The sequence below is a fragment of the Cnephaeus nilssonii genome (genome assembly GCF_951640355.1).
Source record: "Cnephaeus nilssonii genome assembly, chromosome: 9".
NCBI classification, from domain to species: Eukaryota; Metazoa; Chordata; class Mammalia; order Chiroptera; family Vespertilionidae; genus Cnephaeus; species Cnephaeus nilssonii.
Genome location: NC_137080.1, coordinates 32,672,412 through 32,687,514, shown reverse-complemented (window position 1 = coordinate 32,687,514; position 15,103 = coordinate 32,672,412). Strand labels below are relative to the sequence as shown.

Genomic DNA, 15,103 nt, shown 5'->3' with positions numbered 1-15,103 from the left:
TTACAGCTTTTCAAGAAAACTCGAGTTCCCACAAGGACTCGGTCTGTGATGAGCTCATGACCTCGAGCGGGATCTTAAGTTGGCAGTGTTGTGTTCATGGCCTGAATGACGACCTTAAACCAGGGGTCCTCAAACTTTTTAAACAGGGGGCCAGTTCACTGTCCCTCAGACCGTTGGAGGGCCGGACTATAGTTTTAAAAAAAAACAAAAAAAACTAAGAACAAATTCCTATGCACACTGCTAAGTCGGCTGCTAAGCAGGACAGGCAGCGGCGGCAAAAACACCCGGCGGGCCGGATAAATGTCCTCGGCAGGCCGCATGTGGCCCGTGGGCCGTAGTTTGAGGACCCCTGCCTTAAACCATCTAACAGGGACGTCTGGACTCCGGGGGCCTGTAGCCGGCATGGGAGGCACAGGGCACCCACCCTGGTCTCCTCCAGTTAGAGACCACCTCTTGCCCGCTGCAACTGGCCTGGAATCTCACAGAAAGAGAACCTGAGTATGTCGATTGGGCATCTTACTTTCTCACTAACTACAGTTTAAAGGGGGAACTCGAATTGGCTCCCATCAATTTTACTCACCACCACATTCTAGCACCTTTGATGAGAACTAATTAAGCTCATGTGGTGTTTCTCCTCCCCAGACTGCCTTTGGCCGCTCTGGAACAGAGCACAGCCAATTAGGCCCATCTGTCTACATGGGGAGAAGTTCGGTTTCCCAACGCCAGCAAGCTTCCTTTCCTACCTAGAAGCCACCTTCCGAGGTTCCCAAACACCGTGGGATGGTGATGGTAACCTTACTTCCTAACCAGTGAGAATTCTGGGGAGAGCAGCTGCGTGCTGTATCAAGGACCGCCTCCCAATTCGTGGTGATCATTTCCTTGCACAGTGAAATGTCCAGGGAGGCCACAAAGTATGCTACCAGACTATCATTCAAGGTCAAGCTTGCAAATTCAGTGTGATATTTAAGTTCTTCTGCTGCAATCTTGCCAAAAGGAAAGTCTTTTTTCATTAACTATGCCCCAACAGGAGAGCCTAATTAATTTTAACAGAAGCAGATGAGTCTTTTTGTCACATAACGTTACTTTCTTTAAAGGAAAGAAATAAAATAGCCCCCCAGTTCATACAAGCCAGGAGACAAAGTTATAGAAAAGAAGCCATTGGCAACAAAGACGCCCACAGGTCTGGCTGGGCCACAGTGTCAGGATCTCAGCTGCCCCCAACTGATGCTTCTTATTATACTAATCCACACCCTTGCCAACGGCTAAGTAAGCAAGCAAAAAAGGAGAATCAATAATATTTGACAATCATGATATAATGTTATTTCTGACCCAAGTTAAGAGAAGAAATTAAAGCGCATAAGAAGGCCAAGGTCTTACTTGGTGGAGGTGGATCACATCTACTTATAGAATATATAGCAGTGCAGCCTAAACCACTAGTTGGGTCCTTATGTAACAGATCCCTATAACATAAAATGAATGCTATATAATATCCTATATAATAAAACCCTAATATGCTAAGTGTCTGACCATCCATTCGACCGTTGACCAGTTGCTATGATATGCACTGACCACCAGGGGGCAGACTCTCTGACCCGTAGGTTAGCTTGCTACTGGGGTCTGGCTGATCAGGACTAGGCAAGAAGGGCCGGACATGCCCTGGAGCCCTCCTGCAGTCCCTCCCTGGCTGGCCAACCTCCTGCGGTCACTCCCCAGCCAGCTGGCCCCAATCGCCCTGATCGGGATTAGGCAAGACGGCCCCGATCGGGCTGATCGGGACTGGGTGAGATGGGCAGGACATGCCCTCGGGCCCTCCTGCACTCCCCGCCTAGACCCGATCGTGCACCAGTGGGGTCCCTCAGCCTAGCCTGCGCCCTCTCGCAATCCGGAACCCCTTGGGGAATGTCGGAGAGCCAGTTTCGGCCTGATCCCAGCAGGCTAGGCCAAGGGACCCCACCGGTGCATGGGGCCTCTAGTTATTAATAAAAGAGAATCTGTTGCTAGTTTCTTAATGGGTCTTTTTTTTCATTCCTACTTTAAGAAAAAAAAAATGTTAAGGATTCAATTGAATCAGTAATTTTCAAACTTTTTTTTTTAAAGATTCATATTCCCAAGATCTATTTAAAAAATGATCCACATAGCCTCTGATACATAAAAGATGGACAAAACGGAGATGATCCGGATGTGGTGAGGAGGCACGGAGGGTTTAGCCTCTTAGTCTGCCTCACATTCCTGAAGTGGTCTTCAGGTCACCACAGTGAAACAAAACAATTTGAAAAGCACTGAACCAAAATGCATTCAAGTATAACATAAGCAGCAAATTTTAACTAGTAAAGCAGAAGTTTCAGTAAGATACTTTATAATAAATGCACAACATGGAAATACTAGCACACATATAGATTATCTATTTAGAGAGGGCCTAAGCTATTCAATTACTACTTATCACATGCAAGTTCAAATGCTCCACTAATTATACACATAAAACTCTTTACAAACCAGCCAAATGGATTTCAGTATACCTGAGTGAAAGAGAATGTAGCCATGAAAATGGTGATGACAAAGAGGTCTTAAACATGGAAGAATACTCCCCAGCTGGTTTGGCTCAGTGGATAGAGCGTCGCCTACGGACTGAAGGGTCCCGGATTCGATTCCGGTAGGGCACATGCTCGGGTTGCGGGCTTGATCCCCAGTAGGGGGGTGTGCAGAAGGCAGCCGATCAATGATTCTCTCTCATCATTGATGTTTCTACCTCTCTCTCCCTCTCCCTTCCTCTCTGAAATCAATAAAAACATATTTTTTTAAATGTAAGAATATAATAAAAAGTTAAGGAAAAAAGAATTACATTGCTGATATAAAAATGCCCAGACAACCTCTGAGCAGAGATCTGCTAAAACACCAACGTGGTTACTGTTAGGTGGGAGATTAGGGGGGTTTCTTGCTTTTTTTAATCTTATTTTGTTTTTAAAAGGAGGAGGAGGAAAAAAGGGAGAAAAAGAGGAGGAGGAGGGGAAGGAAGGGAGGAAGGGAGGAAGGAAGGGAAGTTGGAAGGAAGGGAAGTTGGAAGGAAGGGAAGTTGGAAGGAAGGAAGGAAGGAAGGAAGGAAGGAAGGAAGGAAGGAAGGAAGGAAGGAAGGACAGAGTAGCTTAGACATCCTTTCGGCTTAAAAGTCAATAAAAAGGTTGTACTTAATATACTGGCCAACAGTAAAAACATCCTGTCCCTTAAATTAAAGAAAAAAAAAATCCAGTCTTTTAATGACTACAAAGTTTTGATCATACTGCCCCAGCCAATACTCATTCAGTCTGCAGAACTGGGTTATTAACCTTTTAGGGATCTGAAATTTGTTATCCCCAGCTAGTTCAGCAGCTTGCAGTCTGATGCTCCCTGCACAACAGGACCATCAGAAGGCCCAGGGACGGGTGTTGGGCCCTGAGCAGGGACAGGAACAGCCGGCTGGGCAGGAGCACGTCCCCAGTGCCACGCACTCACCACGTCCAGGTCCTGGGAAACCCGCCGTTTGCGCAGCTCCTCCATCTTCTCGCACACGTCGGAGAAGTAGGTGTTGTAGTAGTCCGCATACTGCTGTGCCAGGTCATCGATGTTGCCCAGGGAGCCGTCCTGAGGGTGAGGAGGGCAGGAGGGAGAGACAGGAAAAGAACAGTCAGTCCACCTGCAAACGCCCCACGCCATGCCGTCTCCTCCACAGGGTTTTCAGTGATCGCTGTCACTTATTAGGTGGGGAACATGTGCCAGGTGACATTTCCAAACGTCAGCACAGCCCCTGGACACAGGGCCTAGTTCCTTGCTGTGTAGACAGACAAACTGTAACTCCAAGAAGTTGAGCAACAGCCCCAGCTGGTAGGGATAATGAGCAAAGAAGCCAGGCCCCAGCCTGGGACTCTGTGGTACCCAAGCCACAGCTAACCCACACCTCTGCCTGCTTAGCCCGGCTAAGGCACCCCCAGGGAAGTCCCTTCAGCAGAGGCACGTGTCAGTACGAGGCTCCCTAGAGGCCCGTGGGCCCTGGCTGCATCCGAACCTCCTGGGAAGCTTTTGTGAAATCCTGACGCCAGGACACCACTCCCAGAAGTTCTGATTGGCACCCGAGATTTCAGGAACCTATGGGGAACGCTGCCTCTGGGACACCCCTGAACCATCCCCTCCTGGGAGACCCTCAGGAAAGTGTAGTCATTCCAAGTACAGATGCAAAAGTCCACATCACAACGTCGCCTAAATAAATAAGGAATCACATCTGTCTCTTTCCTAAGGAAAGTGCCAGAAGGTGCGCTGGAGCCCACACCCGAGTTCACACCCAGCTCGCTGGCACGGGTGGTTCCGTGACCTCAGGCACGTTCCTAACCCCTGGCAACTGTGGGAGAGTAAGAGTCCCTCCCTCACAGAGAGGAGTAATGCAGGATCATAAACCACTTAGAACTTAGCCCACCCATGTCCACCTGGTACATAGTAAGTGTTCAAAAGCTTCGTAGTTAATAACATTCGCTACAAGGCCATGTTTCCGACTATGGTCTTCCTTTAAGGGAGTTGATTCCTAAATACACGTCGGAACACATACACCTACGATGACAAAAATGCTGCAGCCACTCGTAAGTTATGCTCTTCCTTCCAGTCAGTCCTTCCTCCCTCCCTTCATTCAGAGAAAGGTCTCTCCTACCCCTTGTCACCTCCCAGCACACCTTCCTTTGGTATGAGTAAATGGCCCCACCAAGACGACCCAGAAAAATGATTTTACCAAGACAGCCCAAAACAATGCAAGTTTTAGATGCCCCGAAAGGTGCACACACTTTCTATTTCACAGAGCCCGGGCCAGCCTCTTGGCGTAATTCACAGCAGCACCACCCCCCTCCCCCCCAAAAGGGACACGTGTCTCATGCTGCAAAGCACCCTTAGACGCAGCTGAGGTCTGGGGACTAAGACTTCTCCAGAGCCTTGTGCTGCAGACCTCGGGGCCCCGGTCAGGCGCCTGCTTCAGGGCAGCAATCATCACTGCCCCCACTTCTGCATTCCCTGGTTTTACAGAACTAAACGGGGAAACAGAAATTGAAAGCAATGAACTTTTAGAAAATATTCTTCCTTTCCCACATTTGCGGTAACTGCCTCCAAGTCCCCAGGATAGAGCTAGGGGCCAGGAGGGCTCGTCCAAGACCAGTGAGATAGCTGAACACGTCTGGGCAAAAGTCCCTCCCCCTCACTGTCTGAGAGGACAGGCTGGATGGACAGTGTAGAGAGGCAGGAGCCGACCCTGCTCTTCAAATGGTCACTGTCGAGTCCATTAGGAATTAACATCAGTCAGGGTGGACTCTGTGCTGAGCCTCTGAGGAAACCCACACAGGCGGCCAGCCTACCTACGGGCCTTTGCTTTTCTGTCTTCAGTCAAGGAAAATGCCAGAAAACAGTCCCTCTTAGGAAAGAATATCTTAAGGTGAGGTTCCTGAAATAATTTGCTAAATCAAATCACGATGCAAAGGTCTGCCCTGACTCGCCTCAACTCAACAGCACATGCCACCCGGGCCACTGCATGAATACCTACAACCTCCCACCTGGTTTTTCTATCTCCTAATCTGTCTCTGACCCGCTAAAGTGACCTTGCTATATACTAGTAAACAGATCTGATTGGGTCTCTCGCCCCTCGGAATAAGCCATATCACCCCCATGCCCCATCCTACTAAATAAGCCCCAAGTTTACCAGCCCGGCTTCAGGGCCCTTCACCTCCCTCCCCGGTTCCAATCCACTGAGGAAGGAGCTGAGGTGTGCAGACGGGGTGGACCAGCGAAGCCCGACAGCCATCAACAAGCAGCCCCCAAGGTGGCGGCTTTCCCGCCAGTGGGCCCTCTCCCACCCCGTGCACCTGGGCTAACACCAGGAGAAAGTACTGGAAGAACCTTCAGCAAAGAGGGAGGGCATGTGAGCTGCTCCCATGGGATCATCTGTCCTGACCACCAGCTACTGACAGCTGTGAGAGCTAAGAGCCCACCCAGGCAAGGGCTCATCCACAGCTGCCTCCGCCAGTGGGGAGCACCTGGCCAGCTCCGAGGGCAAAGGGAGCTGGGCTACCTATAGCATCAGCATCGGCCTCTGAGTAACCTGGGATGTTTGCTGACACTTCAAAGAAACAAAGCCCTCACCATCCCGCCAGTTCTCTCCAAGAGCCGCATGTTTCCTTAGCTCACTCGCCCAGCTTAGACTGAGAGAGACCAAGGAGCTCCCTTTGGAGTGTGTCAGAAGGTGGAGGGCACAGGACGTTCACACTTTATCTGAAACGAGTTTTCACCCTGATCCTGCTACTCCCCACAACAACTGGGGCCCCTGGGAGACCCTGGGCCCTCTAGAGTGCTCTTGGTCTCCCCAGAATACGATGCTGTCCTCACCCAGAAACCTTTCACCCATCCAGGAAAGGAAATGTACCTGCCACCTTCGACCAAGTACAACATCCCCATCTTCTAATACCTGAGTGCCTGAGTGAGCCTGTTAGCTGTGTTATACATCCTTAATGGAAATTAACACCTATCTATCATCTATCTACCTACCTATCTCTCATTTACAGAGGCACTAGGAGTCGTAGTGTCCCAGCCAAAGCACTCTCATCTGGAATTCTGCCTTCTCACAAAAGTAACCAGCCTTTATATGAGCTGTACAAGTTATCACAACCCACTGTTTTCATGGACTAAATCAAGGCCATTCCAAAAAAAAAAAAAAATCAAACAATTATTAATGTAGCTTTGTTCCACTTCCTTTTTCCCGTTTTCTCTCCTCTCTCAAATATCCTACCAACACCTTCCAAACCAACTGTTCACTGCAAGTTCCAAAGTTTCGAAGCTGTTGATCAAACTTTTTTCCTACTGGGAAAAACATTTAATCCCCCAGCCCTCACTCCCAATCACTCGAACTTCCTAGCAATGTGGGAGCCTCAAAATATATCCGCAGCTCGTGAGGGAGAAAACAGCTGTTCAACTAACTCAGGCCAAAGACAGCAAACATCCTAGGCTGCGGTCTTCACTCCACACTTGTTGCTCAGCAAATGATCATTCAGAACAGGGTGGCTCAGCTGCCTCCGTTTTCCCAAATTGCTTTCCAGATGTGCACTAAGTCCCCATAATTAGCACTTTCATCAGTCTTGATGATTTAAATGCCAAGAACGGCAAAAAAAAAATTTTTTTTAAGTAATTTTTTTTAAAGTTGGTTCTATCTGCTATCCCCAGAAAGGAGCCTTTCCCGTCCATCTCGTTCGGGACTATCTGAAAACCTTTGCGTCTTTTCTATCCGACATGTTCTTACTTGAGATAGTACAGACCTGTCAGTAAAAATATTTACCTCACGAAAAATGTTTGCAACATTAGTTGTGGGGAATTTAAATAATGCAGCTGTATTTAGATAGCTCCACGCCTAGTACGCATCTTTCCTTTGGGATTGTGAAGTCCATGTCTGACTCAACACCCTACAATGCCAATGTCTGGAGGCATTGATGTTATAAAATAGAATAACTATAGCAACTTTAAATCACCTCTAATTTATTATAATAAATACAATTATGAGAACACTGAAACCAACTCCCTTTTAACCTTTTTGTTTTTAATTTTCTGCTCCAGAGTTTAATACTTGCCTAATCTGTTTCACTTCTTCTTTGATTCTCATGCATTAGAGGCTGAAGCAATATGTATTCAAATTTTGGGACAGGGGAAAACTCTATTTCCTCAAAATAATTCTTAAAAGTAAAATTGTGAAATTTTGGGTCACATTATTGTTTTACAAGCATTTTCCCATCCCTGACAGAGAGAGAGAGACATGCAAGTTCAAGTTCTCTTCCCTTTTCTTGTTACAGATCATGTCACAGCACCTTTCCCTGTGGCTATCCAGTTCACTGGCACAGACTTGAATTAAATCTAGGGTCCCACTACCAGTGTCAGCTCAACGGAAGACAATACTTGTTTATTCTTCCTGCAAAGCCATAGCACACACTTCTACAAAACACCCATCTCTTACACACCAGCACAAAAACAGAGATAAGGGGCTATGTACCAAACAGGTCAGACTGGGGGTGGGGATGAGGTGGGGGGCTGCTTTTACAATTAAGGAGAAAAGAAACAAAGTACTGTTTCTCTCAACAACTGATTTAACAGCACTTCTGATATTTACCTCCCAGGGTATTTCCGTCTCTGGAAAAATTGTTATTTTTGTTTCCTCTTTCCCCAGATGTCATTTTTGGTTTAGAGTATCTTCACAGGCTTGTGTGTGTGTGTGTGTGGGGGGGGGGGGGGGGGGGAGGGTGGCGGGAGGAAAAAAATTACTCTGAAGACCCCAGGAGACACATGTAATCTGTAAGGCTGTATGCAGATTACATGCAAATGAATGCAAATAAATGTGTGGCCTTGCTATTTTAAATACTATGTATAAAAACACTGCCTCAAGGGAAAACTCAATGTGTTGCTCTGAATGTCCAAAGTTGAGACTCTTGGCTTAGTTATTTATTGTGTCTCTACCTTTTCTGTCCATAAAAATAAGTACATATAGTATATATTTGATACAATATAACTTACATGTGATATTTACACGGCTCAGTGTAATATAACTTACATGTGATATTTACACTGTTGTTTTGGAGAGGAATAGATAAGTAAATAGCTAAATCCTCTACAAGCTAAATCACGAAGCCTAACCAATGACTTCACAATGTGTGTTATTCTTAATTAGCTTGTTTAAAGATTTTTGAGGTGATAAACACTTTCAGCAACCTTTCAAGTGAAATTGCTACTGCCGTAAAAGACGACTTTAACTCTGGTTTCCTTCTTCAGCCTTTTTAAATCTGTGAGAGGTCACTGTGTGCCAGCTCTCTCATTTCATCCTGCCACATCGTCCTGGAGAAATTCATTGAATATATAATAACTGACCTCAAATGTTTTTCTCTGAAGAATCACTCTCAGCATTTCTGCACATGGTTTGGGCTGGAATACAGTTTGTCTCCAGAAAGTTTTTATACTTAACAACCACACCATTTTCTAACGGGACACATTTGGTCATGCTGGTGGGCGGGAAGGGCCCTGGGGGGACACCCACAGGGCAGGTGGCCGGAGGGTGGCTGATTTCACATCCTCCATTCCCTTCTCGCCAAAACACCCAGAACTTGCCAAAGCCTATGTGCAATTATCACTTTGGCAAATATGATCTTAATGCCATGACACCCACTACGATGCATCAGTGTACTGCAGTTAACAGGAATCCACTTCTGATGAAGGAAGGGCCTCACAGCAGCCAATACGAATCCTCCCTCCTTCCCAATGCTCTCAGCAACTGCTTCTCAGACAGTGGTCTTCAAAGGTCTCCGAAAAAATAACAGAAAAAAACTGGGGTGGGGCCCTGGCCATTTTGGCTCATGGTTAGAGTGCCGGCCAGTGGACCAAAGGGTGGCAGGTTCAATCCCCAGCCCTGGCAGGACGTGTGCAGGAGGAAACCAGTTGATGTATCTCTCTCACATCTCTTTCTCTCTCTCATTCTCTCTCTCTCCTCCACCTCCTCCTCTCTCTGTCTCTTTCCCCCACTTCCCTCCCCTTCCACTCTCTCTAAAGATCAATGGGGAAAATATCCATCGGTGAGGATTTAAAAAAAAAAAAAAAAGGACTGGGGTAGGAAATCTCTTAATACAGTATAATGCTACCTAATAAAATGGTAATATGTAAATTACCATCACTCCGCTATGCCCACGATTGGGCCAGAGGGAGGTGCAGGGGGCGGGACTCGGGGTGGCCGGGGTAGCCGATTGGGCCAGCAGGACGCTGAGCTCGCGTCGCCAGTGGCGGCGCGAGCTCAGCGTCTGCGCCATGGCTGTGCTGCGGAACAGAAGGGGCCTCTGGGGCAGCGAGCTCACGTCCCGCTGCGGACCATCAAAAGTGGGGGAGCTGGGTGCCTGTCTGCTCCGGCACCAGCGGACAGGCACCCAGCTCCCCTGCGATCGAAAGCGAAAGTTTGGGAGCTGGGTGCCTGTCCGCTCCGGCACCAGGCCTTTCGGATGCCTCCGCCGCGCCAGAGGCTTCTGAAAGGCCTGGTGCACCAGTGGACAGGCACCCAGCTCCACCGCGATCGAAAGTGAAAGTGTGGGAGCTGGGTGCCTGTCCACTCCGGCACCAGGCCTTTCGGAAGCCTCCGCCGAGCCAGAGGCTTCTAAAAGGCCTGGTGCACCAGCGGACAGGCACCCAGCTCCACTGCGATCGAAAGCGAAAGTGTGTAGGGGACCCTACACATGCATGATTCAATCATGCACTGGGCCTCTAGTTATTTATAAATATACTAGAGGCCCATTGCACAGATTCGTGTAATAGGACTTCCTTCCCCTGGCTGTTGGCACCGGTTTTCCTCCGGCACCCAGGACCCAGGCCTTTGCTCCGGCCGCAGCAGAAAAGCCAAGCCTCTTCAGTCTTCAGTCTTCAGTCTTCACTCGGGCCGTAACCTTCAGTCTTCGCTCCGTGCCTGTGTATGCAAATTAACCAACCATCTTTGTTGGGTTACTTTGCATACTCACTCCTGATTGGCTGGTGGTCATCACAGAGTTACAGTCAATTTGCATATTTTCCTTTTATTATTGTAGATTATATCTACTTACAACCATAAGCACTTATTAACATAAACTATGTCCATTTACAACTAGTACAACTATTTACATTAAAAATACACACAAACATGGGCATTTTAAATGAGACAAAAACAAATATACATAAAAAGTTCTAAGTTCCTTCCTATTCCCAAATAGACAAGCAACTGCAGTGGTGACTTGTCAAGGTCAAATCAGAGAAGCACAACTGCTATGGGTAATTGGCAGCTGGTGAAACAGTCTGCACGGGCTGCTGCCTCTACGTGTACTACTGAGCCTAAAGCCACCATAGGTTGGCCAAGCTGGCAGTTATGAAGGAAGCTGGTCATGAAAAAGCAAAAGCAAAACAGAGCCCATGAGAACACTGGGACCATGAGGTCAACATCTATTTCTCATCAACTCCTACCTAGCAGTTGGGAGTGACCTACAAACGAAGCTTGAGCTCTTCATGCTGGACCCGCACACACACTGGGCTCAGGACTCCCAGAAGATGAAGGCGAGCTGGCAGGACCTGGACCTGCTGCAGGTCTGGGTGCTGCCTCGTGCTAACAAGGTAAGCTCGCAGGTCAGTGATACCCTGAAGGGCTGCCACAATGCCCAGCACCCTCCAACAACCGTCAGAGTCTAAGCTATATGGCTGCTGCTGATTCATTTCTGGCTTCTAGGTTGACACAAGACTAAGCCACCAGAATCCTAAGATAAATGTAGGCATGAGAACAGAATTGGTGTAAATAACACTGCAGAGCACAGAACAGTACCAACAGAACAGAAAATGTTGGTGGCTTATGGCCCAAGAAAAAAGGGTACAGATGCTCCTCTACTTATAATGCGGTTCCAATAAATCCATCATAAGTTGAAAATATCATTAAGTCAAAAATGCATTGAATATATCTAACTGCCAACTTCATAGCTTAGGCTGCCCTACCTTAAACATGCTCAGAACACTGACATTAGCCTACGGTTGGGCAATTATCTTGAGTTTCATATTAGGATAACTTCCTGCTTCTTCTTCTCACCAGAAGCAAGAGACACATATGGGTGTTTCATAGACACGATGGGATGCAAAAAAACACAAAACACAAGGTCCAAAATGCTAGCAACACAGTGCGCTGTAGAGTATCGGTTGTTCACACTCCCGATAGCACAGCTGAGGGGAAGCTATGGCTCCCAGCCACTGCCCAGCATCACGAGAGTATCAATCCACACATCAATAGCCAGGAAAAGATCGAAATTCAAAATGCCACATTCAAATTCCCTGATATCAGAATTGGAGAGTCGGAAAATCTGATGTCGAACCATTATACATCAGGGACTGTCTGCACTGTTCCTCCAGTATTTGTTCCAGTTATACATGCGTAGACCATCCACCTGATGAAAATATACCTTCCAGGAAACCTGTGACAAAAGTCTGAAAGTCACTGATGGATCTGCCCCCCCCTCACCTCCCAAGGCTCTCCTCTGGAGTCTATTATTGATTCCCTGCCCATGGGTCTCCTTGGAACTCTCACAACCCCCATCCACAGTCAAGCCTAAACGCAGATGCCCCCAAGGTTCTCCTGCATTTTTCTCTTCCTGTGTCCTGTTCTCTTGGGGACATGTCATCAGCAGTTGGATGGGTTTAAAGTCACAGCAGAGGCATTTGTCCTTCCCATCTTCCTCCATCAGGCCCAATGCAGCCTGCCTGACCCTGGGATATGAAGGGCTTGAGGTTTTTTACCAAAAATGTTATTATCAAAATCTTATACACGAACTTGTAATCCCTAATTCTCTCCAGGGAAGGAACTTGAAAAAGCTTGGTCTAAATATGAACAAACTCAGTTTCCTGGCCATGGAGAGGAGTCGCCGCAATAAATGGTATGAAATTACCTCCACGCGGGGAGAGCGCGTGCTGGTATCTCTCATATCACATTGGTTGTCAGGTGTGATGAAGCAAGTGATCGAGACTATAAAATTACACCCTTCAATCATCAACACCCAATGGAATATTACATTAATTCAATGCATTAATTCAATGCAATTCAATACTGAACACCTATGACATTCCAAATACTGTGGTAGGTGCTAAGTAAACAATATAAAATCAAGAAACATGAATGCTTACTTAAATTGCTGGACGGAAAAGCAAAGTGTAGCCTGTAGTTTATTTTAATGCAGTCATAGGGTTAAGTCATGGAAACTTGTTGAAAGGATTTACTAAACTGTGGGCTTAGCATAAGGTCTTTTGTGAATTAAAGGCTCTGAAAGATCCAATTTGCTGGGCTATCAATGTCTCAAACAGGACATTTCACAAGAACTCTCAGAACCTCGAAAATCCACGGTGAAGACTGGAACACTGGCAATTTGTTCTAAGAAGTTCAAGTCCAGACTCACACTCAAAACGGACATGTGGATTTAACAGATGGCGATTTCAGACTGAACTCACTTCTCATTTCTATACTGCCCGGAGCTTAACAGAACCACATATCTGGAAGGAACAGCAGAATGAGCTAGTTGGGTGGGAATGAAGTCACAATTTCAGACCAGATTCAGAGATTTGATGAGTATGAATCACACTTTGCACTTTCTCTGGCAGTCTTTGACACATAATCATGAGTATATGGACATTCTCGAGCATTTAACCAATAAATATCTGATTGGGGGTCGGGGGGAAAGAGTGATCTATAGTACTATTCTTAGACATTTGGAAATGAATATATTAATCTCAGAACAATCCTGAAATTCCTGGTTATGGTGTTAAAACTTACACAATATATGAGTGTATATGGTGTTAAAACTTACACAATTTTTTGGAAATTCTATTCTACCACAGCTTGAGCAGAGGGTCAGGGGGTGTGATAGATAGCCCATGGAATCAGGACTGGAGTGACTAGCTGATTCCTCGACCATCCTGAGGGCAGTGGGACTGTTACGTGAGACGTGGAAGTCCTGATGTCCTGATCAAAATTCGCAACAGGCATCATGCTTATAACCATTCACTGTCACAAAACTAGTGTTGATTAAACTCTTTCTTGGTGATGTTGCCAAAATGCCACATTTTTTAAGAACTGGAAGGTAATACCTACCCAGTGTTATCAATAAAAATTCACATGACTTACAAACCTGAGCATACTAATCACATGGCACCGTACTGAAAAAGTCAGATGCCCCAAACTTATGCTTTGATAACTCTCAGAAGCCTTTCTGCACCTCCTTAGCTGCATACAAATGCCTATGCCTACTCTTCCTAGACAGTCAGTCTGAGCTCTCCATCCCCACCATGCGTTTATATTCTGGATTTGTATTCCAGAGATTACCGCCCACCAGTTTCAATCATATCAGACTCTCAGGAGTAATTCCCTCATCCCCAAAGTAAGAGGTCACTAAGTCTAATATGACATTACAATGTGTCTTGAACAAATCTGTGTTATTATAACATTTCTTCTCCACTATCTCTTTTTTCCCTCAATGTATCAAAAAGTCTGTCCATCCTAACCCTAGCAGTGTCTCAAGCCACTGACAAAGCACCTTCCACCCTCTCTCCAACAACCCACTCTATATCCCATGCCCACTGTAACTTTCAAAATATAAATCGTGAAAACTGTAAATGTCTCCCAGTGAAGATTTGACAAAGTCAGTCTGTTGCCTGCAATACAAGAGCCCTTTTATCTGAACTGTTTGCCTTTTCTAGATTCTGCCGTGGCTCCACCTCCCCGGCCATGCACCAGTTTTGAAGAAATCAAACTACTACATGCAGCACTAGAGCCACTCCCCCGTGCTGCTGCTTCTGCCTACAGCACCTTCCTTCCACCCTACTGACCCACACACAGCAGCCCACTCTTCACAATGGACTTTGTATGACACCTCATCTTCCCAGGGCATCTGAGTAAATCATACAGTGGAATGACCTAATGTCTTCCTTGCTTCAAAGTCATGGGGGGAGGAAAGAGGAGTGGGTACAGGTAGAGGGGAAATAAGACTGGCCATTATTGATAACTATAGTGCTGGGATAAAGAGGTTCTTCAAAATATTCTCTCTACTTTTGTAGTATTTGAAATTTTTTATGTTAAGACATTTTTACAGAGTGACTTTTACTTATTTACATAGTTGGTGTCCCCAGGAAACTTTAAAGTCCTTGAAAGGTGTGAAACTGGACAAACCATTGGGTCTGAGCTGCCTGCCACTTCTGGAGCCAATTAAGCAGAGACAGGGTCAATACATATGTGAGTTTATTCCAATACTGCCAGCAGTATGGGAGAGCAGCAGGTCATCCACAAAAATCTGCTCCGCACCCCCTCTGCCCCCATAAGCCACCTGCTTCTACCGGGAAGGATAAAGAGTACACAGAGAAGTAGGAATTACAGGCATGGGAGGTAGGCAATGCGGGCTGGGGTTGGACTCCACTGTTTGGGCAACAAGGCTGTTAATCTTGTTAATCTTTCCATGATAATAGGCAGTTCTTGAATGAGAATGGACTGTATTCCAAGATTGACTCCCAGGTCCAGGGTTGACTCCCAGGTCCCTGGGATGTA

General features: G+C 46.5%; 1 protein-coding gene across 1 annotated transcript in view; it reads right to left on the bottom strand.

The window, feature by feature from the left end:
- Nucleotides 1-15,103, bottom strand: part of SASH1 (SAM and SH3 domain containing 1) — a 169,548-nt gene that overhangs the window by 122,190 nt on the left and 32,255 nt on the right. The window contains exon 2 of the mRNA XM_079780343.1: nt 3,487-3,615. Coding sequence (XP_079636469.1) covers nt 3,487-3,615 — 129 coding nt within the window. The remainder of the gene's footprint in view (nt 1-3,486; nt 3,616-15,103) is intronic.